Genomic DNA, 23108 nt, shown 5'->3' with positions numbered 1-23108 from the left:
CAAAAGAATAAGTTACTTGTATGACCTTTTGGGAAAAAAGGTGGACCTAACTAAGATATAGATTGGGAATGAGTGGGAAAACACTGAGGAATAAATAGTGAAATGCTGTTCATAAAATTGGCTATCACAGTGGTTTGATAGAAATTCAACATTGTGTTGCAGAAGTGAAGAAATTGTGAATGAAAAACTGAAAATTAAAATCCTGTAAATATTTTGCAGATAAGACCAAAACCTTGGCAGCTAATAACTCGAATACCACAAGTACACCGTCATCATTAGTAGCTGTGACGGCACCTTCAGTAGCTGGTGGCAAAGGGGCACCTACATCACCTGTTAAGAAGGTAAAATACCTTTCTCATTATTGTAGATTTCTGTTCTTCTACACTTTCTGATTCTAATATAAAAAGTGGATTGGGTTGTCCAGTGAAATGATGAAAATATGCACAGATTCGTAAAATATTTTGTGTTTTTCTTCAGAAACTGTATTAATATTTTTTTACATTTTGAATTATTTTAATTCTAAACTGGAATCTAAAATACAGAACTACAAAATAGTTGAGAGTAAAATTCTCCTAAAAAAAGCAAAAATCTGTTGCACAGTGAGTGGAGTTCTTGTTTTCTCTGAAGCTAGACTTCATCTTTTGAAAGTCTTTTGCACATCAGGCTCCTCCAAAATTTCCAGGAGCTAGAGTTCTATTGCCTCTCTCTGCCTATGTTTGTGATGCACTTAAGGAAAGGGAGTCAGGTGTGACTAAGGGACTTTCAGGAGTCCTTAGAATCATTCAGCTAGTGCTTTGGCAGAGAAATTGAAAATGATATCTGAAATAAGAAATAGAAAATGCCGAAGGTCTCAGCCCTGTTTCAGTATGGCTAGGACCTCCTGGAAGACCTAGATAGTTGGGACACCTGATTTATTCAATGCACAGCTCAAAAAAAATCCTGGCAAAGCTGTATTGCATGCTGGAAGATTTTTACAGCTTGTGTAACTTTATGTGAAAAGTTAATTTGAATGAACTTTAGTTTTGCTTGTCAAAGGGAAGATAGCTATGCCTGGGGAAAAAAATTACAATAGATAGTAATCCATAGTCAGAAGGTCTTATACAAGTCAAACTTTTAGAATACCAGAGCAAACTGGATAGCAATCCACTAAGGCTTTGTTTGTCAATCATTACAACTTTTCTATACGCATCATAATCAAAGTGTAACCGTCTACTGATGCTTCTGAAAAGCATGTTCGGAAGAAATGGTAGCCATGATATACTGAAGCCATAGTAGAAAGAAAAGATGTACTGCTGTGGGAATTGTATTTAGCTCCTGTGAACTTGCTGGGGTTATACCTTCATGTTCACAATGGAATCTAATGGTGATTCATCTTACAAAGTATACTTTAATGTAACAGATGCAGGTATGTGATTAAATGACAAGGAGGCCTATATTTAGCCTATAAATCATTAATACACTGTTTTGATTTTATTATGCAGTAATTAATGGCTTATGTTTTGGTCTTAACGGGAAAAGGTACAGGTTAAACTGTAGTTATCTTCCTAATACTAGATGTGAAAAACTCAGGACTTTCTACATCTACAAAATAAGTGCACATTTTTATCAAGACTGATTGTCTTGTAGCATAGCAGGTATGTGTGGTCTAGGGGAGCAGTTGCAGCTCATATCAATGAACAAAAAGGCTTTAAACTAGTTTTACTATGACGGTAAAGCAGCACTGTATGTGCAGTCTTGCACCTACTCTTGAACCTGCCTTTTCAGGATTGCACCATCTGTGCTGCTGCAGCTGCTCTGCTTTTACACAATGGATAGCCAAACCATGTGTTGCCCACAAGTGGTGCAAATGCACTGTACTAAGCTTGAATTCAGGTTTTCTTCAGCCTACGTAGCATTCAGTAATGCTCTCTGACTGTGGGTACTGAAGTAAGGCAGTTTGGGAGGATGGGTAAGCTAGCATGGGATGTGGTTAAGGGGTATGAATGATATATGATAAGAAGGTAGGTAAGGGATATTTTGGTGTGAATCTTCCGGTATTCTCAACAGTGCAAGGGTTTAGGCTGTGGACCTTATTAGGTCAGCAGACTTTGTCATTCTCTTGTATGCAAATTGTGATTCTGTCTCTGAATGAGCTAAATGTGCTGTGTTGTGTTTCATAGGAATCTCTTACTAGAGTTTTAAGTGTCTTACTGCTTTTTGGTATTTTGTGCTGTAATGAAGAGCTACAGAATATAAATGTAGGACAAGCTATGTGGTGTTAAAACAACCTTTTGTTTCTATTTTCCATTCTTTCAATCTTCATCTTTGTCTTGTCTTAACTGGCTTTAGTATGATTTCATTCCTCCTATCATGCCTGTCGTGGAGTCAGTAGATCCTGCATCATGGAGGCAGGGCTTGCGCAAAACTGGCATTGTTCTTGTGCCCAATAAGGGTGAAAAATCTCTGGTGAGGTTCTTGTGTGCTCAGGTTCATGTACAGGTTGCAAAATAACATATTTAATCAATATGTTAATACTAGATTTGCATGTTTCTAAGTTTGCATCTCAAGTTCACAGTGTGTATTACAAAGTGTGGGTTTTTTCTAAGCTAACTTTTAGAGGAGTAGTATACTTTGACTGGTCTTACATTTCTTATCTTATTGACTAATTTAAGACAAAAATGTGTAGGCTGCCTCTCACTACAACTCTCCTATGAATTCAACACTTATGATTATTAAAACCAGTTGTGTTCTCATGTCTCTGCAAGGAGTATGAATTCCACAGATAATGTAAATTCATTTTCACATGTTTTATAGCTGCCAACATCTACAACCAGGGTTTCTCCCAAAGATGAAGAGAGGAAGGATGAATCTCCTGCTTCATGGAGGTTAGGTCTTAGAAAAACTGGTAGCTATGGTGCACTTGCAGAGATTACTGCTTCCAAAGATGCTCAGAAAGAAAAGGACACTGCAGGTGTTATGCGTTCTGCTTCAAGTCCTAGGCTTTCCTCTTCATTGGACAACAAAGAAAAGGTAATAATTCTCAGTGTAAAACAACATTTTGAGGAATTTGTATACCTTACTCAGTATAGATGCTTATGATGTATTATAGAAGTAAGATTATAGTACACATCTGTTCTTTACTAAAATTCCGAAAACTTAAATTATGCAGCTTCTGTGTAGTCTCTGAACATGTAGTATGCACCTTCATTGTCTGATGACCTGGTACACAGGTTTAGAACTTACAGTTTGGGGACATCAGAGGTTTGATAATTTTGGCATCACATGGAGAATGATGCTGGAAGAATCTTACAAAAAATAGGAGTCTCTTTTGTATTTGTTTTCATTTTGTAGTAACTTTTTTATTTACAAAAACTGGTTCAGTAATTAAACATGAACACAATAAACCAACTGAAGGACTGTGATGACCCACAGTTAAGGGGAGGAAGCACCTAAGGTTTGTAAATGATCATTGTCGAAAGGAATGACAGACAAGTCAGAGGGTCTGCGAACAATCAAAGTTTTATTAGTAAATTACACACTTAGCATGGAAATTGGTGTATTAGTTCTGACTGCTATGTCAGCACATAACAGTGGGCTTAGCATGGAAATTGGTGTATTAGTCCTGACTGCTATGTCAGCACACAACAGTGGGTTTGGGATAAAGGAGTAGGGGGAAAAGAGAAATTAAAAAAGGAGAGATGCATTAAAGAAAGAAAAACAGGAAGAGAAGGAGGGAGAGGGGAAAAAGAGATCACCAGTCCTGGTTCCAGCATTGATCTGGCCGATGGGCTGTTGATCCCAGCTCTAGCATTGACCCAGCTGATCAGCGTCAATCTGGGTGACAAGGTGTCCTGAGTCTGGGGAAGCAGCCACCACAGGCTCAGTAGGGGGATACCTTTTATGGACAGGTTCCTCTGCCCCAGAGGTAAGTTTCTCACTTTCTGTAAGTTGTTCTAATTCCCAGGAACTCTGACAAGGATGTTTGTCCCAGAGAGGTGCTGCCCTGTCTCCTCATGGCCCCCATTCCCCAGCCAAAACTTGCTCTTTCTCATGGCATGTTAATACCAACAGTCCTTGGTTGGCTTCACAGCCATCCCGTTATCAATGTTTGAGACGTACACGTTAGCCCTTTAAAAAACAGAGGAGCTTGTTAGACAGCACTAGTTCCTCAATGAGTCTCAGTGAGTCTGATAAGCTCAAGAAGGGCTTAGTCCAGGTGCAGTTTGTTAAGGCTAAGGCCTAATGCCATTTTTCTGGGCCTCTGCAAGGACTAATTCAGAACAGGAAACTCAACAACATAGAACTTGTGGTTTTATTTCAAGTAAATATGTTCCATGTTCTAAAGATTAACACTGTACTGTGCTATATGAAAATACTGAAGTAGTTGCTTTCAGTAATCAATGTTGGACTTACACTGCAGGAAAACAGAGGAAGTCATTTACGTCACTAGAATGGAAACAGTTTTCATTTTCTATTGGTATCCTTATGATATTTAACTAAAATTTAAAACTCATTTGTATAATTGAGTCACAGGAAATACAGCTGGAGTTATCAGAATTATGATTTTCCATGCAACAGCAGTATAATCAAATATAGTAGCACTTAATAAAACTGACATGTCTTTCAGGAGAAAGATGGAAAAGGAACTCGACTTGCCTATGTTGCACCTACAATACCAAGAAGGCTGGCCAGTACCTCTGACATTGATGAAAAAGAAAACAGGTGACTCTGAAGTTACTTCTTTTAAATATAAAATTACTGGATTTTAGAGTGGCTCACAAATTTACATATTTTAAGGCAGTGCTAATTTATAGCATTATCCTGCAGCATCGATTATCCTAGTCCATATGGTCATCCAGTTGCTGAAGGTTTTTGATCTTGTAAATTCTAATGACCCTTTCTAAAGTCCACGTTACTATATGACAAGAGCAGAACTGGGCAGTGAGTGTTGTCTTCTTGGGGAAGAAAATAAATAAAATCCAAAAGATGAAGTTGTAAACTTGTAATCTACTGAAGGATGCTAAAAATATTTTACTGCTTTGTCTTGAATCATGAAGTGCTGCTGCTGGGCTCCGTTACTACTTTTAATAATGATAAAATCTTGTGTTTCTTATAGCCTTTGCTTAAAATGATGTTGTGCAGGAGCAATACAGGAATCATAGGTTAGAAGAGCAATTCTGTGTTGCTTGTAAGCAGGCTTGACCTTTCATCCTCCTTTGGAGATTTTTATTTTCTTTGCTAGTATTTCTTCTGCAGCTTTCGTATAAAAGAAACAAAAAGTAAAAGTGGATAAGCTTGCTACCTGTTACAATTCGGGATACTTTTCATGGCGTTTTTACATTTTCAGAACCCTCCCATTTTTTACTTCTCCTTTATTGAGGTTCTACTGGAACATTTTCTTGAGTTACTGCAGAATGCACAGTATAAAACTTAGAGATGTCCCTAATGTCTTTTCTTTTTTGTGGAATCATATCAGGATAGCTGAATGTTGGATGACCTGAACTGAAAATCCTCTCATTGCTCAAAATGTGCTATTGTAATCATTGTCTATAAGACTGATACTCTCCTTGTGTCTGAAGAGGAGTGTCTTTGCTGCTACTCTTGAGAATGGTTTGTTCTGTGTAAACAGAAAATATTGTCTTCTCTTGAGTTTGCTGGAAGTTGCTTAAGTTTAGTCTCTGGGTGACAAATTCTGTTTCAAAGCAGGGAGATTCCAATCTCATGCTCTCCTAAAGTTCAGCTTCATTTATCATCTCTTATTTTACTTGGCCAGATGTTTTTTAATCTGTATTTCTGTAATGGGGCAGTTTGGAGTTGCTGTTTGTGCTGTCAATTCTCTGGATTACTATATTCATTGAGGCTGAATTTGCCACTTTTGGTTTGTTTATAAAGAGATTATTATTATTTCAGTTTTTATTTTGAAATCTTCTGAAAAGCTCTTGTTCTTCAAAAGCGCCTTAACTAGACAGTACTTTAAGATTGGGATAAATATTTCATTGCAATTTTATTTCTTAGAAGCTGTTACTGTTTGTAACGAAGGCATTAATGTTTGCTTCAGGGTTGAGGTTTATTTGTGTCCTTGGTGTACCAGTGGTAACCATCATGACCTGTTCCCAGATAGAGTTCGAAAAGTGGTTATCAGCAATAGCACAGTTTCTCTCATGTGCATTGGGTTAACTACAGCCACCAGTGTTGTTAGTCCCAGTGCTGACCAAACAATTGAAGTTTCTGAGAACTTTCTGTATGCCTTGGTGTACCAGAGATGAAGGCTGCTCTTAGGCCAGCCACTTTAGGCATACACTTTGCCTAGTGTATGGTGTGGCAGACAACCCAGCTTGCTTACCTAAAGCCATAACAGATTTTTGATGTTTATTCTGACCTTGTTTATGTGTAAAATTTAACCATCTGCCCTACAGGGACCTTAATAAATTATTAAGCTTTCTGCTTTTGTCCCAAATCTTCTTCCTTGTTGCTTACCTTAATGCCAGGTTCTTGTTCTACCTGTCTAAACACCTACTTGTGTAGTTTATCAATGATGTAGTGTAATCCAGCAAACATCCTATTGTGAGTGATGGAAATTACTTCAAGATATATTCCAGCTGGGCTTTTAGACTAACAAATCTCTGACACCCAGCCTCAGCCAAGTAGCCAATGCTACAGCAAAATTGCTGAAGTCTATAGTGTCTTGGCAAAATGAAACCTTAAGTAATTACAAAAAATTTGTCATGCAGCAGGATCTTACTGTGGTAGGTGATAGCTCATAATTTGTGTTTCTCTTTGCTGATAAGAAGTAATAGTGTATTGACCTGTGTTTCATAATTTTCTAAAGTTTGTTTCCAACTGCAGAAATGCTAGCTAAATTTTCATGCCAGAAGAGTTGCATTCTGAAGGCCCAAACTATCTGGACATAAAATACATCTCTACAAAGTTTTGTTTTATTTTGCCTTGTGCACCTGATTGCCTTTTACGTATAATTTCGTGAAAGACATGGGGTTTTTTCTTTCTTCTGTCTGAACTTTGCTTCAAATCCTGTGCTCACATTTTTATTAGAAATTCAATTTTTGCATATCAACATGAGTTTTCAAGGTTTTTAGTTTTTCTAAGTAGATTTTTGCAAGGTTATTCCTTGCTGCTGTAAACTGCAACAACAGTCTGGAAATTCCTTATGCCTAAAGTCATGTCAGCTAGTGATACATGGCAGGCCACTCAGGAATGGCTACTGCAAGCCTGTTTACACTAGTCTACAGCATCCTGAGTTCCAAGGGCTTGTCAGCTTTTGAACTTCTTATAACATCAAAGAATGAAAAATCCCATTAAATCACTTACTAAAAAACCCAAGTAGATTTCCCCTTACTGCACTGAATAATCTCGGGAGCAAACAGAAAAATGTCTTGTTCCTTTTTTGAGAGATACAAAGCCAGCAATGGTCATAGAAAGGTAAAAGCTGACAACTGATTTCATGTTGATTAAATCCTCTCTAGCAATTTTCTTTTGATGCTGCTTTCTTCTTATATTTCTAACAATGTTAGTATGAATGTAGTATTTTTCCACAGGGGCTTGAAAATGATTGTCCATAAAGGTAACTTTATCCCTGTTCAGTTATGTTTAAGTGTGTTATCCAGGTTTTTAATGTGAAGCTCTTGTTCAGCTCACATCAAGAACAGCCTTAATATGACTTTGCAAAACTAAAATCTTTTTTGCAGGGACTCATCTGCTAGTTCAATACGTGGTGGCAGTTCGTATACCAGGAGAAAATGGGAGGAAGATGTCAAGAAAAACAATTCGAATGAAGGTCCTACAGCATTAAATACAGGTTATCAAAGAAGGTGTGGAGTTTTATCTTGTTTTAAATCAAAATAAGCTTAAAAGTTACAAAAAACAAAATAAGTACTGAATAATTTTGTGAGGATAGTTCAATATTAAATGGTGACATGTTGAAGTGTTCATAATAATTGCAAAGTATGTATTGCATGCTGATGCAATGGTTGTGCTGATTTTAAAGCTGTATAATTTTTGCTAGCTTAGAGTGTTGCAGCAATTGCTAAGTAATTAAAATTATATACTTCCTTTTTCCTATTATTTATTTTGGTTTGGGGTTTGTTTGACTCTTTCCAGATGAGTTCTGTAGTCAAAGATAACTCTTTTAAATGTTGAAATAGAAGTTATTCTACTTGGCATCTGAAAAGGGGGAAAGTGTTGTTATCTCTGTTGAATTTTACTTCCTACGTGACAGTCTCAAAGTTCTTGGGCAGCTCCTCATAATGGTAATTTACATCTATACCTGTGTTGGGTGTCAGTGTCATAGACTGCATGCATAAAATTCAGTTGAATGCAAAGTATATGATGAAAATGTGCAAGTAGTTTTCAGGTGTGTTGGTTCTTGCAGGATTTTCTCAGGAGGAATCATATTCTGTGAATATACACAGAATTAACATTCCTCCATTGTGTGGTTTCAATGTAGCTATTTGAGTCAAGTTCTTCATTGGTATTAGTGTAGCAATAAATAGCTAAAATGAATAGATCAAAGCAAAGAGTCAGGTAACTGAGCTGCATATTGATAGTGCTGCTGATGTACATGGTGATGGATACTTAACATTTTTTTGAGTCTTGACATTGATATTATCATTGTCATGTAATCAGGCATATTACATACAGCATAGCACATCTTAATTCCTTGTTAACCTCCTGCCTTAAAAAATCTCCATTTTTCTAACTTTAGGTTTAGGAAAGATGTTGCACAGATTCCATGTTCTGGATGGAATATGAGAACAGTCTTTGCATGTTGGGTTTTGTCAGCATTTACACTCTAATCTTCAAACCAAATGTGCTCATTATTTTTAAATTATATGTTCTGCTGTAATGCTGTATTTCTTTAGTTGTTCTTGTATGGTTGGGATTTTTGGTCATTATGAAGTTGATAGTAATAGAAAAAATATGATCAATTGCAGAATGACAAAGAAGCATCTTAAATCTTTTGCAATTAGTAATATGATGCTCTGCCTGTCCTAACTGTGGGTTCTGAGGTTTAGTCATGTGCCAACATCCTGACCTGGTAATGCAAAATTTGTTCAGCCAGAACCAGTGGATAAAAACATGGAAACCACTGGGTGTTCTTTACAACTTGAAGAGGAAGGGGAAAACCTAAGTGGGAGGTTATTCTTTCTGGGAATGATTAAAGTTTTTTAGAAAAGAAAGAAGGCAGTATATTTAATTGGTTTCAAATTATAAGAGGAGTGATATTGATGACATTTTCTTTTCTGACAAGCTGTGCGGCAAAGTTCTGCATTTTCTGAGGTATACAGTGTGGGTGAAACAGCAGTTTAAAAATGGGACATTGGGGGCCCTATACCAATGCTTCACTAGATGCAATCAAGACAGTCTTACATAAATGAGTGAGGTTCCGTTCTTTACCTTCTCTTCATGTGAAGAAATCGTCAGGACTAAGGGATGCTTCTGCTGCCCTCTGAAGTCATAAATTAAAATTCCTAGTCAAGGAAATAGTGAAGAAAATCTTCTTCTACCCCGGAAGTTTCCAAGAGTCAACTGAGGCACAGAATACACGGGCAGGAATTTAATGGATCATTCACAGCTTGGTGTTATTTTAATGAGCATAGATAAGGAATAAATGCAGCATTGTGCATGTCTCTCCTTCAGTGGCTCCTCTGATAGAAGACAAGATGATTTGATAAGTTCTAATGTTCCAAGTACTGCATCAACAGTTACCTCTTCTGCTGGTCTTCAGAAAACACTGCCTGCCAGCGCAAACACTGCTACGAAGAGTACAACGGGTTCTACTTCAGCGGGTGTACAAAGCAGGTACTGGCACCAGCACACTTCTTTTTTCTGTGGTTTTTTTTTTTTGTCAGGTCTACTGTGTGCTTATGTATGTGCATGCGTTCTTGTTTAGTAGATCCTGGGGCTCTGGATTTTTTCATGTTCCTGTAAAATTTGTTTTGATTTTATACAATTCGGCTCAAAAATTGTGAATGGCTTTCTACTGTAAAGTGACAGCCATGTTGGTATAAAAGAATAAATCCAATGTTAGAAGGGTGTGAAGAATTAAAGTTCAATTATTGTGAACTGCTAATTCTTGATTTATTCAAAGCTCACCTTGAGCTTTCATAGTGGAGATATTTCTCAGCTTGCTTTTAAAAAAAAATCCATCCCTCAATTTACATGTTATTAGTTGTTTAGTAAAGTGCTTTCATTGTTTAGCTGTTTCCTTTTCTCTTTTTTTGTGTTGCTGCTTGTTATGCTGTAGTACCTCAAATCGTTTGTGGGCTGAGGATAGTACTGAGAAAGAAAAGGACAGTGTTCCTACAGCAGTGACCGTTCCTGTTGCACCATCTGTTGTAAATGCTACAGCCACTACCACAGCCATGACTACAGCTACTTCTGGCACTGTGTCCTCAACATCAGAGGTCAGGGAGAGACGGAGGTGTGTAAAGGTCCTTAGAGTAATGTTGCTCTTACACAAAAGTTATAATTTTTTTCTTACTTAAAGGAATGTGTTGGTTACCACAAATTTGGGCAGTACAGTGTATAAAGCAGTGTTGTTTGCTTGCTGTGTGCTGAAACAACTAGTAACGTGCCTCAGTTTATCTAAGAGCATAGTCCTTAGTATAGACCATTCATGAAATTCAAACTTTGGTAATGTTTTTTTGACTGGCCTTGGGTTCTCATTTGGTATGTGGTATTTTCATATTTGTATTTCTGTTAATAGATTAAGTCCTCTTAAAAATACCTGTAATGGAACTGTGTGAAAATGCTGAATTAAAAATTAAAGAGTAAGTTATTAATTAATTTCTACAAGTACATTGCTGTTGATTGAGTAATTGAGCTACTGTGCAACTGGCAGTATGCTAATAAGTTACAACACAGCATTTTTTCAGTCATTGCCTGGCACTACTGAGAAGAGAGTATTGAACCCAACACATTCTGTTTATTTCATTGCATTATTTAGGGTCTCTTCTACTTGAAACATAATTATACAATTACAAATGCAATTCTTTAAGAGCTATTCAGTATGAAGCTGATGTAAATTTTCTCTGAAGAATATGGTGGGGCTTTTTTTTTTCAGTTATATGGAAAATGAGTTAAGATTGGTGCATATTTATGTTTCCCTAAAGAGTGGTTTCCTGCTGTTTATGGAAGCAAAAATAATATTTCAAAAGATTGCTAATTCATGTTACCTTTCCCTGGGTTGTTCTTCTTCTGAATATTTATAAATGTTTATCCTTTAACCCTTCTGCTGATATGCCAGTTCAGATTTCTGTGTTGCTCCTGTAGTAGTTTTGAAGCGTAACTCCTGTATCAGTGCCAGATGTGTGTATCTCTGTCTGTTCACGGAGGTAATTAAGCTGTTTGTTATTACATAAAAAACCTGCATGCTGTTGGTTCGGCAACATTTGAAGATTCCTTATAGCTTTTAGGCCTAATTAGGGCAGTCTGCTTCCCATAGTCTCCCTTTCATACCCAACAGTGAGATGAAAAACTTCTATGAAATGTGGATCTTGGTTTTACTCTTCCCCACTATGATTCAGCAAATGCCTACATGTTACTACCACCTGTTTCAATAACAACTGTTGTCAGAACCTGCATTTTCCACAGGGAAATATCACTGAACCCAGAAAATGAAAAGCAAAATTAGCAAAATGCATCTTTGTTTTTTCCAAAACAGTTTGAATTTTAAAATGCAGATGATATTTCAGTCTCATATCAGCTTGAAAGGCAAGGAAATTTAGAATTAAGGCTTTTGCTGTCTTGTTTGCTCTCACTAGCGTGTGTGTACTAATGCACATATGTTACATACATTTTAGATACCTGCAGTTGGCCTGAAATACCTTGGTTTTATCTGGCTGGGCTGATTGTGTAATATCCTGTTGCATATGCATTCTTGATGGCATATTAGGATGTCCATTAAATCTTAGAAATCAACAAAATTGGAATAATTCCTGCATGCATGTGAAAAGGTAGTGCTCTAAATATCAGCACATGCATATCTCTCTCTCTATAAAGATAGATATATATGTATGTTTTTGTATCTACATATGTTTATATGCACATGGAGAAATTATATGCATATAAAGTATTACAAGCAAAGTATTTTCTTAAGTAACTATTCCTCCATGTTTACAGACTGAAATTGTGTATTAGAAAGTATGTTTGAAACAGTATTTCAAAGTTATTTGACAAGTAATGAAGCATGTAATGGTGCATCCTTTTGGAATAGCTGAAGAAGCTATATTCTTTATTTGATTTTTTAGGATTGGTTTAGGGAAACAGGGAAAAAAATGAGAAACTTGAATCTTTAAATCTTTGTATCATGAATAATACTGCATGGGTAACCTATGTGGCCTACACAAGGGATGCTAGGGAGGGTACTTTCCACTCTTGAGGGTAGCTGCAGTGTGCAGCTGACAAGTTGAGAGCTTTCATTTTCTCTCTGGGAAGTCTAAAGTATTTCAGATTGATTGGAGAGTAGGTGTAGGTACAACAGTTACTAAAAACAGTTATGATGTGGAACAATTTGTAGCAATTTTCAAGCCCTATAACCTGTATATACTCCAGTAGCCTTTTGGCTTTGGTTACAATTACCTCTGCAGGTTTCTTTGTGGGTTTCGTGAGGATTTAGTTTTAAGGTCAATTTTTTGAAGGGAGTTGGATTACCCAAAGCATGGATGATTCATGTGAAAATGTGGAACCACCTCCTCGAGGATATTTGATTTCTGATGCGTTGAGGTTTTCTGCATTAGCAGTACATTTAGCTTTTTCTAAAAGCTTACAAGCTATGTTAAAAGTTAATACACACATGTATTTGATGTATAAATGTCTTAACTGGCTGAATCTTTTATATCTGCTACTCCTGTGTTAGTAGACTAATGAAATACCAAAAAAGCTGAAGTTGTGTATAGAGAAAATGATAAATCTAAATTAAGAAAACACTGTGTGTTTTAATTGAGTTCTAAGGCTGCTGTCTTGACTAGTAGATGATTATGATACGGATGAAATGTCTAAAACGTAATCTGTCATGTAGTTAAAGATTTTCTTCTGCCTGGTTTTTGGTCATGCCATGTTTGGGGGTTTATTCTGATAATTTAATACATTTGTACAAAAATTATCATTTGCCAATTTTGTTTGTAATTAACTCTTTAGATCATACCTCACTCCAGTACGGGATGAAGAGTCAGAGTCTCAAAGAAAAGCTAGATCGAGGCAAGCAAGACAGTCTAGAAGATCTACACAGGTATAGTATTATTAAAGCTTGTACACTTGTGAAAACATATCCATGATGTAACACTTGAGAAACAGGCATAGCATGCTGTGTTTACTGACTTCTAATTTTTTTTTCTGTGCATGGACTATTGTAGGTAATGTGATTGAGCCAACTAATGTATGGATAGCTAATACAATCTTATGACATAGAAGAAAAATACATTCAGCATAGTTTCTGTGGAGATGGAAAAGAACTAGGAGAGAGTTTGTGTTCCTTGCTAATAATCTAGTGCCTAACTGCATGTCTCCTTTCAGCATTTCTCTCTTAGCGTCCATACTGGTATATTAGGTGGTTCTTCGCGGTTTCTGTCAGAACTTCCTCATACTAAATTCCAACTAGCACAACCCTAACATAGTGAAGGATGTGGCAATAGCAAAACAGATTATCTCTGACAGTACTTGAACACTCTTTGGGCAGTGGAGCAGCTACTTACCACTATCTGCTGACAGACTGAGAATCATCAGCAAATGGTCCCTGGATAAAACAGCACAAAGACATACTCTAGCCATTGTCCTTACCTGTTTTAAGGCTGAGTCTATACTTACATTGTTTACTGATGTTTCTTTCAAGTCTCTGCAGTTTTAAACCCCTTAAATATTTTCAGTTACCTTTCCTAATAAGAGATCTAAGCTGCTTGGTACAACTTTATCTTCCTGGAGTTATTTTTACACTTCTAATTCAAAGCCCTGAGTGATGGCCAAATGACAGGCCGACTATTGTTGAATATTTAGAATGAAGGAGCTACCAGGAATCACTGTATTCAAACCTTATCAATGCAACAAGCATTTAAATAACTGATAGCTGCAAAGTTGGCTGTGAAGAATAGATTACAAAGTGTTTTGAGCCGTGTCTCGGTAAGATACATCAGCTGAAAAGTGTGGCAGAGAACAGCTGTCTTCAAAAAATTGTTTGCTTTCTGAGCTTATTTCAAGACTACTTTTTAGCCTCAGAATAACAAGGAACTAAGGAATTAGTTACAACTTTCTCTGGTGCTGAAAATACAGTTGAGTGAATTTGTAAAGTATCAACATTTCTGAAAATATGAGATGTTATTTTTAGTGTTCTTTCAGAAATGTTTAGTATGCTCATGATAGTATTGAAAACACTGGAAGCATCTAGTGGTTTCTTAAATTATTTCTATGTGATTTTCTGTGCAATCTGTATCTGCTAGTTCAACTAAAAATTGTCTTGCCTGAGAATCTGTGGTAGATCACATTACAGCAAACACTTGCCACTTATCAGAGTGATGTTTGGTTCCAAGATTCAAGAGGAAAGCCTATAGGTAGGAATATAGGTAAAATTCATATCCTAATAGATAGATTCAATTTTCTTAAGTTGAATTTTTTTCTTTAAAATATTTATTTATGTAATGTGCATTAGTATTAATGATATATTAAGATGTTGTTTGCTGATTGCTGTTTTCACAGGGCGTAACACTGACAGATCTTCAAGAAGCTGAAAAAACTATAGGAAGAAGTCGTCCAACACGAACCAGAGAACAGGAAAATGAAGAGAAAGAAAAAGAAGAGAAAGAAAAGCAAGACAAAGAAAAACAAGAAGAAAAGAAAGAATCTGAAACTAAAGATGATGATTATAGACAAAGATATTCCCGAACTGTTGAAGAGGTATTTTCATGATGAGTCTCTTTAGGTAGAGAAATCATATAAATCTTAACTCCAACTATAATATTTTAATTCTAATGCTACTGTCAGAGTTATGTATATAGTTCAGTGGTTTAATATCCCATGGTTTGTATTTGTTTAATCTTGGTGAATTAATTTTGATATTTTTCTGCCGAATAGCCATACCATCGCTATAGACCAACTTCAACTTCTTCATCATCCACCTCTTCGCTCTCCACTTCCACTAGCTCTCTTTCATCTTCAAGTCAACTAAACAGACCAAACAGCCTTATAGGTATAACTTCTGCCTACTCTCGGAGTGGAACAAAGGAAAGTGAGAGAGGTAAGAGTACTGTTTGTGAAGGGTTTTTTTTGTTGTTTTAGTTGACAAAGGGCATCTTATGTTTCTAAAGATAGTTCAAACTGTGGTGTGATATGTAAGACCACTGGGTACATACCTTGCTCCCATTTTCTGTACAAAATTTCAAAACTTGTGTACAAAGAGGAAAAAAGATTTCCTGTACTTGGTGGTGTTCTGCAGCCATTTAGTATCTTTCCATTGTTGGGTCATAGGAATGTTAAATATACTGCCATAAGTATCCACATAATGCTTTCATTTCTGTTTTATGCAGCAACTATAATAGCATACTCCATAGTCTAAATACCCACAGGTATTGAGAAGGAATTTTACTTAATAAAATAGTTGTTAAATAACTGGGGGTTGTTTCTGGTCCTTCCACATTGATGGACTGGAATGATGCTTTAATGTCAAAGGAGGAGCCTGTTGACATTCAGTGTATGTGCTGTTCTCTCTCAGAGGCTTGTCACAGTTCACTGGAGAGAAATACTTTAATTCAAGTTATTGATCTGTAACTTTAATAGGGTGATATTGAAATTGATCATTTTGTTCTACAGATGGCCAGATAAAATGATCTATCTGTTGATTGAATCTCCATGAACTATGTAGCCATATTGCCATGTTCCCTAGAATGGTGTTTTCTGAGGAAGATACCGGGGCTAAGCTTCAGGGATATTCTTTTTGATTTTATTTTTTTCCCTTTGTCCTAACATGAACTGAAATGTGGCCTAAGATTCTTTAGTAATGCGTGCTCACTCTAGCAAGCTCTTTCTAGAATCTTCTATGGAAAAGATTTTCATGGGTAAATATTTGCTACAGTAGGTTTTATTTTTTTTTTCAATTGATGACTTTAGGAGTAGAAATACATTACCACCTGAAATTCACTTTATTTAACTAGGAAAGGTAGACATTCACCATGAATACTTGTATTTTCATTCTTTTCTGTTTAAATCTCGCTTCACACTAAAATGCTTATTTACCTCTGGAGACTAGTGATTGCAGTTATTAGTGATTAGTGATGCTTCTATCTGAACTTAAATATGCAGTTTCATTGCTTAGTAAAAGAACAGCAGACTGCATAGACTGCATGATAATAACCAAATAACTTGGGTTTGGGCAGGTTTGTTTAAAACGTTTTTGGTGTGCAGATTGCTCGTAAATGTAAAAGGGAGCAAACACAGTCCTGAGGTATTATGTCTGTTTTGAATTGCAGTTGCTTTTGTTTTAAAGAAAAAGGACACCTGTAATATATTAATTTAATCTAGGAGACCCATTTCATTGTTCCTTTAAGCAAAAATGGAAAGGACTCTGAAAATGAGGACTCTGGGGAGGACTTAACATGCTTTTAAAAGTTGGGGGTTTTTCAATACTGAATTCTTGATGTACATAAAAAAAAAAATCTTCTTTGATGAAGAATGGTAAAGAAGTACTTATTTGTACTTTTATGCATCTGCTGCCACAGATGTTTGAATTACTGTGTGACAGTTTTGAAAACTGAATTGGAAGCCCAAGTTGTATTGTATTACTGTTACACTGAAACATTTTGTTTAGGTGGCTGAGGTGGGATTAGTATTTACAGTGTTTTAGAGCTCTATTCTGGGGAGTGTATATTACAGCAAACCCTGTCTGTGGTAAGAAGCTGTTTAGCAAACTTACTTCAGGTAAAAAAATAGATTGTAAGCATTTTGAAGACTGAGAATTATTTCAGAAATTTTCAGAACATTAGATTGTGTCATAATTCAATGAATAAGAAAGTTGTTATTAATAGAAGGAGGCAAAAAAGAAGATGAAAAGGAAGAAGACAAGTCACAGCCTAAGTCTATAAGGGAAAGACGGAGACCAAGAGAAAAGCGACGATCTACAGGAGTTTCTTTTTGGACTCAAGATGTAAGTAAACTGCTGCTACTAATTTACAGCCTTAGGCTGTAGCAAAATGGAATATGTATAGTGTGCTCTAAAAATAGAGAATAGTTCAGAGTAATGCAGTATATCAGTAATTGTTCTAGAAAAACTGGTGCTTTTCAAGTTACATATTCTGTTTCTCTATTTTGATGCATTCAGGAGCAAAATCGAAGTTAAGTCTGCTGATAGTTCTGTTGATAATGCTAACAAGAATTCTAGTATACTGTAGTAACCATTACTTAATGGGAATTAATCATAATTTAAGGGAAAAAATTAATCATTCAGCAAATGTCTTCTATTTCCTGCATACCAAAGCTGTAAGAATGAGACTCGTTATTTGTCACATTACGGGTAGCCATGTACTTAAAACTTCAAGAACTGCTGTCAGATTGGGAAGGTTATAGCTGATGTTTCAGACTATTCTTTTCCCCTTTTCTTTGTCCTGGGATCGGTGTGTAGTGCTGTAAAAACAAGATTTTCCTGTGCCAAATCGAAGTTGTATTTCATTTCCTTCTGGTACTGAAAACACGGACCTGTTTGAAAATTTTCTTCATATATCCTGTATACTCTCTGTATTCTACTGCTCTTAGATTTACATACTACAAGTCCAGAACGTGTTAAAATCTCACTAAGCTTTCAACAGTTAATTATTTTTCCTCTCCTGCCTCTTTCACCAGAGTGATGAAAATGAACAGGATCACCAATCTGATTCAGAAGAAGGAACAAATAAGAAAGAAACTCAGGTAATTTAAGAAAGATAATTTGTTCGTTAACCTTCTAACAGGTACATTTTGATTGTAAAATTTCTCTTGCAGTTGGATTCAGTTGAGAGAGTACAAAGGGCAGAGTTCTTACACGTGCCTTCTGATTCACAGTTTGTGGTTCTGGTTCAGTGCCACAGTGGCTAAAACTGATGATTCTGTCTTCCATTCTGATTACGTAGAATTAATATCCAGAAAACATAGACTAAATTTCTGACACACAGGTCAGGGACATGATGCTGCAAGTTGCTGGAGGGAGCTCTCAGTTTCTGTCCTACAAAATTTTTTTTCAGCTTCTCTGTTATTTTCAAATAAATGATGTCCAGTGACTTACACAGACTAATTAAAACCTTTTAAAATTAAACCCAGTGCTGTAATTAATATAATTTTAAAAAAGAGGAAAGTGAATTTAATTAAGCATAGAAACTTGAAGAGCCTAATGTACCCAACTTCACTATTGAACAAAATGGTTTTCTGAACATCTTAATTCAGTATTATAGGTCTTGTTAAAAAGTTGGTGGAAAACATTATAATAGTCTTGATTTGATGGGAAAAGTCCTCAAAAACTGAATGGTGTGTGACAGTGGGATGAAGAGGTGTTAAAAGGAATTAGTTACATTAGCTGTAGTATAAAGTTGTGTAGCAGAATGTCATTCTTTTGACTTAAACCCTGGAGTAACACACTGTAGAATCAGGTTCATTACTGAGGAGTAAAACTCAAGTGATATTTCTCTCTTTTTTGCAAAAGCTTTCATTATACATTCCTTAAATGCTTTAGTTGAGAGATTCATTCTGTGCCATTTTGGTTTGCTGTATTTTTTGTTTCTGTGTTACATTAACATAAATGCATAGTCCTGTTTCCTTTCCTCCCAGTAGTACATATCATTATCCCTAGATCTGTAATTACTCCATATTCTGTTCTGTAGAAATTAATTTTGGTAGAATGTGCTTGTGGTGCTTCTGATAGAATTAGACTCATAAAACTACAGTGAAATAGTGGTAAATCAGATGCAAAATTATGAATATCATTAAAAGGGTGAGTGTGTTGGGATGGAATGGTGGAGAAGTGTAGAATTGGCTGACTGTGAGTGCTTGGACAGTGCCTTTCTCTCTGTGTGGATGTCTGGGCCCTGGGAGTGCTGGTGAATGGAACTACATCCAGTTGTCAGGCAGTCACAAGTGGTGTCCCCCAGGGTCAGTACTGGGGCCAGTCCTATTTAATACCTTCTATCAGTGATCTGTACGAGGAGATCATCAAGTACACCCTCAGTCAGTTTGCAGGTGACACTAAGTTGTGTGGGAGTGTTGATCTGCTGGAGGGTAGGAAGGCTTTGCAGAGGGATCTGGACAGGCTGGATCCATGGGGCAAGGCCAGTAGTTTGAGTTGTCTTAGAACTAAGTTGTAGGATAACCATTTAAAAATAAGGAAGTTGAGGATTTCTTTTGGCAGATGAAGAATTCTAAGTAAAGAAGTGTTTCTGCAAAGCCTGCTTTTCAGTATAGTGCATTAAAAATAATAAATTTGAAGAGGTCCTACAAGTGTGGTTAGGTTATCATTAAATGGACTGAAATTTTATCTTAGCCAGAGGGCAGATGTGTAACTTCTGAAAGGTGAAAGCTAGCAATATTAGGAAAATAAATATCATTAGGTCTGCTGCTTCTGTGGGAATAGACATGAGAAACTGGCATTAATAGTTTTGATTAAATGCTGTATTCAAATTTTGTTTCTGAGTTTCACTGCTGTGGTACTTTTACAGAAAACACTCAGTACAGAAAATTTCACCTGAATTTAATATTTTATTTCCATGACCAGTAATTATCCTAACCTCACTAAAATGTAATGTGCTTGTCTAGAAACTTAGTGTACTTTTTCAAATATAGTTTATAACACAATGAAAATAACAAAAAGATAATAAAGGTTTTATAAATACATTGGCAGCAAAAGGAGGATCAAGGAGGATGTCCACCAGTTGATAAATGCAGAGGGTAGTGTAGTGATAGGGGATGAGGATAAGGCAGAGGTACTTTGCCTTCTTTGCCTCTGTCTTTAATATCAAGACCAGTTGTCCTCACGAAACCCAGCTCCAAGAGCTGAGATGAGTGAAGCTCCCATAATCCTGGAGGAGATGGCCTGCTATGCCAATTGGACACTCACAAGTCCATGGGCCCTGATGAGATCCACCCCAGGGTAATGAGGGAAACGTCAAGAGAACTCACTAAATCACTCACAGTCATCTACCTGCAGTCCTGGATAGCTGGAGAAGTTCCAGCTGACTGGAAATCGGCAAACGTGACACCCATCCATACGAAGGGTTGGAAGGAGGATCCAGGGAACTATAGGCCTGTACGCCTGACCTTGGTTCTGGGCAAGGTGATGGAGGAGATCACCCTGAGAGCCATCGCACAGAACATGCAGGGCAGCCAGGGGGATCAAGCCCAACCAACATGGATTTATGAAAGGAAGGTCCTGCTTGCCCAACCTGATCTCCTTCTATGACAAAGTGACCCACGTAGTGGATGAAGGGAAGGCTGTAGGTGTCATTATCTGGATTTCAGCAAGGCATTTGACACTGTCTCCTGCAGCATACTAATAGAAAAGCTGGCTGCTCATGGCTTGGATAGGTGGACTCTTAGATGGGTAAAAGACTGGCTGGATGGCCAAGCCCAGAGCGTTGTGGTTAATGGAGATAAATGCAATTGGCAGCCAGTCACTGGTGGTGTTCCCCAGGGCTCAGCATTTGGGCCAGTCTGAGTTAACATCTTTATTGATGATCTGGACATGGGGATTGAGTGCACCCTCAGTAAATTTGCAGACAGACTAAGTTGGCTGCCTGAGGGTAGGAAAGCTCTACGGAGAGACCTGGACCAACTTGATCAATGGGCTGAGGATAACTGTGTGAGGTTTTCAGTAAGTGCTGAGTCCTGCACTTGCATCACAGCAATTACAGGCTGGAGGAGGAGTGGCTCTGGAGTTGTTTGCTAGAAAGGGACTTGGGAGTGCTGGTTGAGAGCTGCCTCAATATACGCTAACAGTGTGCACAGGTGGCCAAGAAGGCCAACAGCATCTTGGCCTCTATCAAGAATAGTTTGGCCAGCAGGACTAGGGAAGTGATCATCCCCCTGTACTCGGCATTGGTGAGGCCACACCTCAAGTGCTGTGTTCAGTTTTGGGCCACTCACTTTAAAAAGGACATTGAGGCACTGGAGTCAGTCCAGCCAAGGGCAACGAGGCCCATAAAAGGCCTAGAACATGTGTTGTATGAGGAATGGCTGAGGGAATTGGATTTGTTTAGTCTTGAGAAGAGGCAGCTCAGAGAGGTGGGGGTTGGTTAATGGTTGGACTTGATGATCTTAAAGGTCTCTTCCAGCCTTGATGAGTCTGTGATTTTGGGGCACCATCATTGGCTGTTATAGACTGAGAGCATAGGGTTTGAAGTTAGTATTATTTCAGGTTGTATAGATAGGGATAAATATGTTTTAATTTTTCATTACTGCTTGTGTATTTTTCATTACTGTTGCCAATGTAACTGGCTGCTCAGTCTGCTCAGTTCTGTGACTGAAGAACATCCATCTTGTGTGACTTGGATGGAAGGGGATATCTTTGTTGGCATCATTTGTCCTCAGGCAAACTTTATGCCAAGTTTGCAGGCTCTCAGTTGTCCCCTGTGTGGCTGGAAAATTGTTTCTAAGTTGGTCTGTGTGTGACTTAATAACTTGCCTTTCCATTGGGGAAGCTATAGTGCAGCAGGGGAATGGAGACCTGGGAGGTTCTCACAGTCCAACGGCACCATGGCGAGTCTGTTAGAACAGCCTGTAGAAAGAGTGTTAAGAAATAATGTAGGAATGGTTTACTACTTTGTAGTGGCTGTCCTGCATTGTAGGTACAGGTTAAAAGGACCAGCTTAGCATTTTTCTTCATGTGGCATTCCTTGTAAAAAGAGAAACCTAAAGTCTTTATGAACATTGATCCCTCTGTTGTGTTGAGGTGAGAAGGAATCAGTGGAAAAGGGTTTTTTGTAGGTCGTTGATTACATGGTGGAATTCTGTAATCTCACACTGAAAACATATGATAATGCAAGGTGAGACTCATGCTTGGGTGGAAGTTAGTCTTCTTGTGGCCAGTAGCTTAAAAACTATGCATGTATAGGTGTGTGCCACCCAACTGTGACATACTCTACAAAAATCTCTTAATTTTCAGCATTATTTATGCTCTTAACAGAAAACAGCAGTGTTTTATTAGGATTAGTTAGGCTATGGCATGTACTTTTGATATCCTCAGTGTAATAAATGCACTTCAAGACCTCAAAGAGGAAATAGGTGTGGTAAACCACCTGTGGGGAAGGCAAGCACATTCTAGTACATATTTCTTTTCTGTTCTAGAAACAACAAAATTGAAGCTTGACAATGTTCTGATAATATATCCTGTTGGTAGCATGTGCATTTAATTAACATCAGTGTTTAGCTATACTTGTTCACAGATTGTTATGTATTTTGTTTAATTAAATTACTGACTGATCCATTCTTTTTCTCTCTTTTTACCCTTGCCCACCTCAGAGTGAAAGTCTTTCAAGGTATGTACCATTTAAACAAATGAATTTAAAATTGTTATACTTTCTCTCCCCATATTCTCACTTTAAGTTCTTTTATGTACAAATTCAGTTTAGCCTTGGTAGTCAGCTGGGTTGAGCTTTGAAAGGCTGTAATGATACTCAAGTTTTGTATGAAATAATATTGTAAAGCTTCAGTATGACTTGTTTTTTTTCCATGGGTGGGTGGAATATATGTATGTATTTGTAGTGCACTGAAGGCAGGCTGAGCATTTTGTAGAACATGGTGGATACAGTACTATTCCTACAGATTTTTCAGTATGGAGTCAGCTTTTACAAAGAAATCAAGAGGTTCTTGTTATCTCTCTTTTAGAATAGGCTACTGAAAATTTTCTAACTCACCTCAAGAAAAGTACTACAGCCTATGAAAATCCTATTTCCTTAAGTTCCATTAAAAAGTAAACACTGAAACATCAGTATTTTTTCAAAAATGGTTTGATTTCTTTTTAGACCTTTCGAATTAATTACTGGACTGCTGAAAATCTGTTAAATAAAACTACTGTAGCACATGATCAGTGGGGAGTGAACAGCGTGAAGTTGCTCTAAACTTTATTAGTACTGGTTGTAATCTTAGTTTTTGTAAGAAAACTTTGAGAATTCATC

General features: G+C 37.1%; 1 protein-coding gene across 6 annotated transcripts in view; it reads left to right on the top strand.

Moving 5' to 3' along the window:
* Positions 1 to 23108, top strand: part of PPP1R12A (protein phosphatase 1, regulatory subunit 12A) — a 71993-nt gene that overhangs the window by 33924 nt on the left and 14961 nt on the right. For 4 of the 6 annotated variants that reach the window (XM_009083818.1, XM_009083820.1, XM_009083819.1 and 1 more), the window contains exons 8-19: positions 220 to 341; positions 2794 to 3009; positions 4607 to 4701; positions 7683 to 7805; positions 9634 to 9795; positions 10241 to 10417; positions 13135 to 13225; positions 14683 to 14880; positions 15058 to 15220; positions 17004 to 17122; positions 17815 to 17880; positions 22453 to 22469. In XM_009083818.1, the coding sequence (XP_009082066.1) occupies positions 220 to 341; positions 2794 to 3009; positions 4607 to 4701; positions 7683 to 7805; positions 9634 to 9795; positions 10241 to 10417; positions 13135 to 13225; positions 14683 to 14880; positions 15058 to 15220; positions 17004 to 17122; positions 17815 to 17880; positions 22453 to 22469 (1549 nt within the window). The remainder of the gene's footprint in view (positions 1 to 219; positions 342 to 2793; positions 3010 to 4606; positions 4702 to 7682; positions 7806 to 9633; positions 9796 to 10240; positions 10418 to 13134; positions 13226 to 14682; positions 14881 to 15057; positions 15221 to 17003; positions 17123 to 17814; positions 17881 to 22452; positions 22470 to 23108) is intronic. The other 2 variants (XM_009083822.1, XM_009083824.1) reach the window with 2 other exon arrangements.

Source organism: Acanthisitta chloris, unplaced genomic scaffold (genome assembly GCF_000695815.1).
Source record: "Acanthisitta chloris isolate BGI_N310 unplaced genomic scaffold, ASM69581v1 scaffold2681, whole genome shotgun sequence".
Taxonomy (NCBI): Eukaryota; Metazoa; Chordata; class Aves; order Passeriformes; family Acanthisittidae; genus Acanthisitta; species Acanthisitta chloris.
This window is presented reverse-complemented; position numbering and strand designations above follow the sequence as displayed.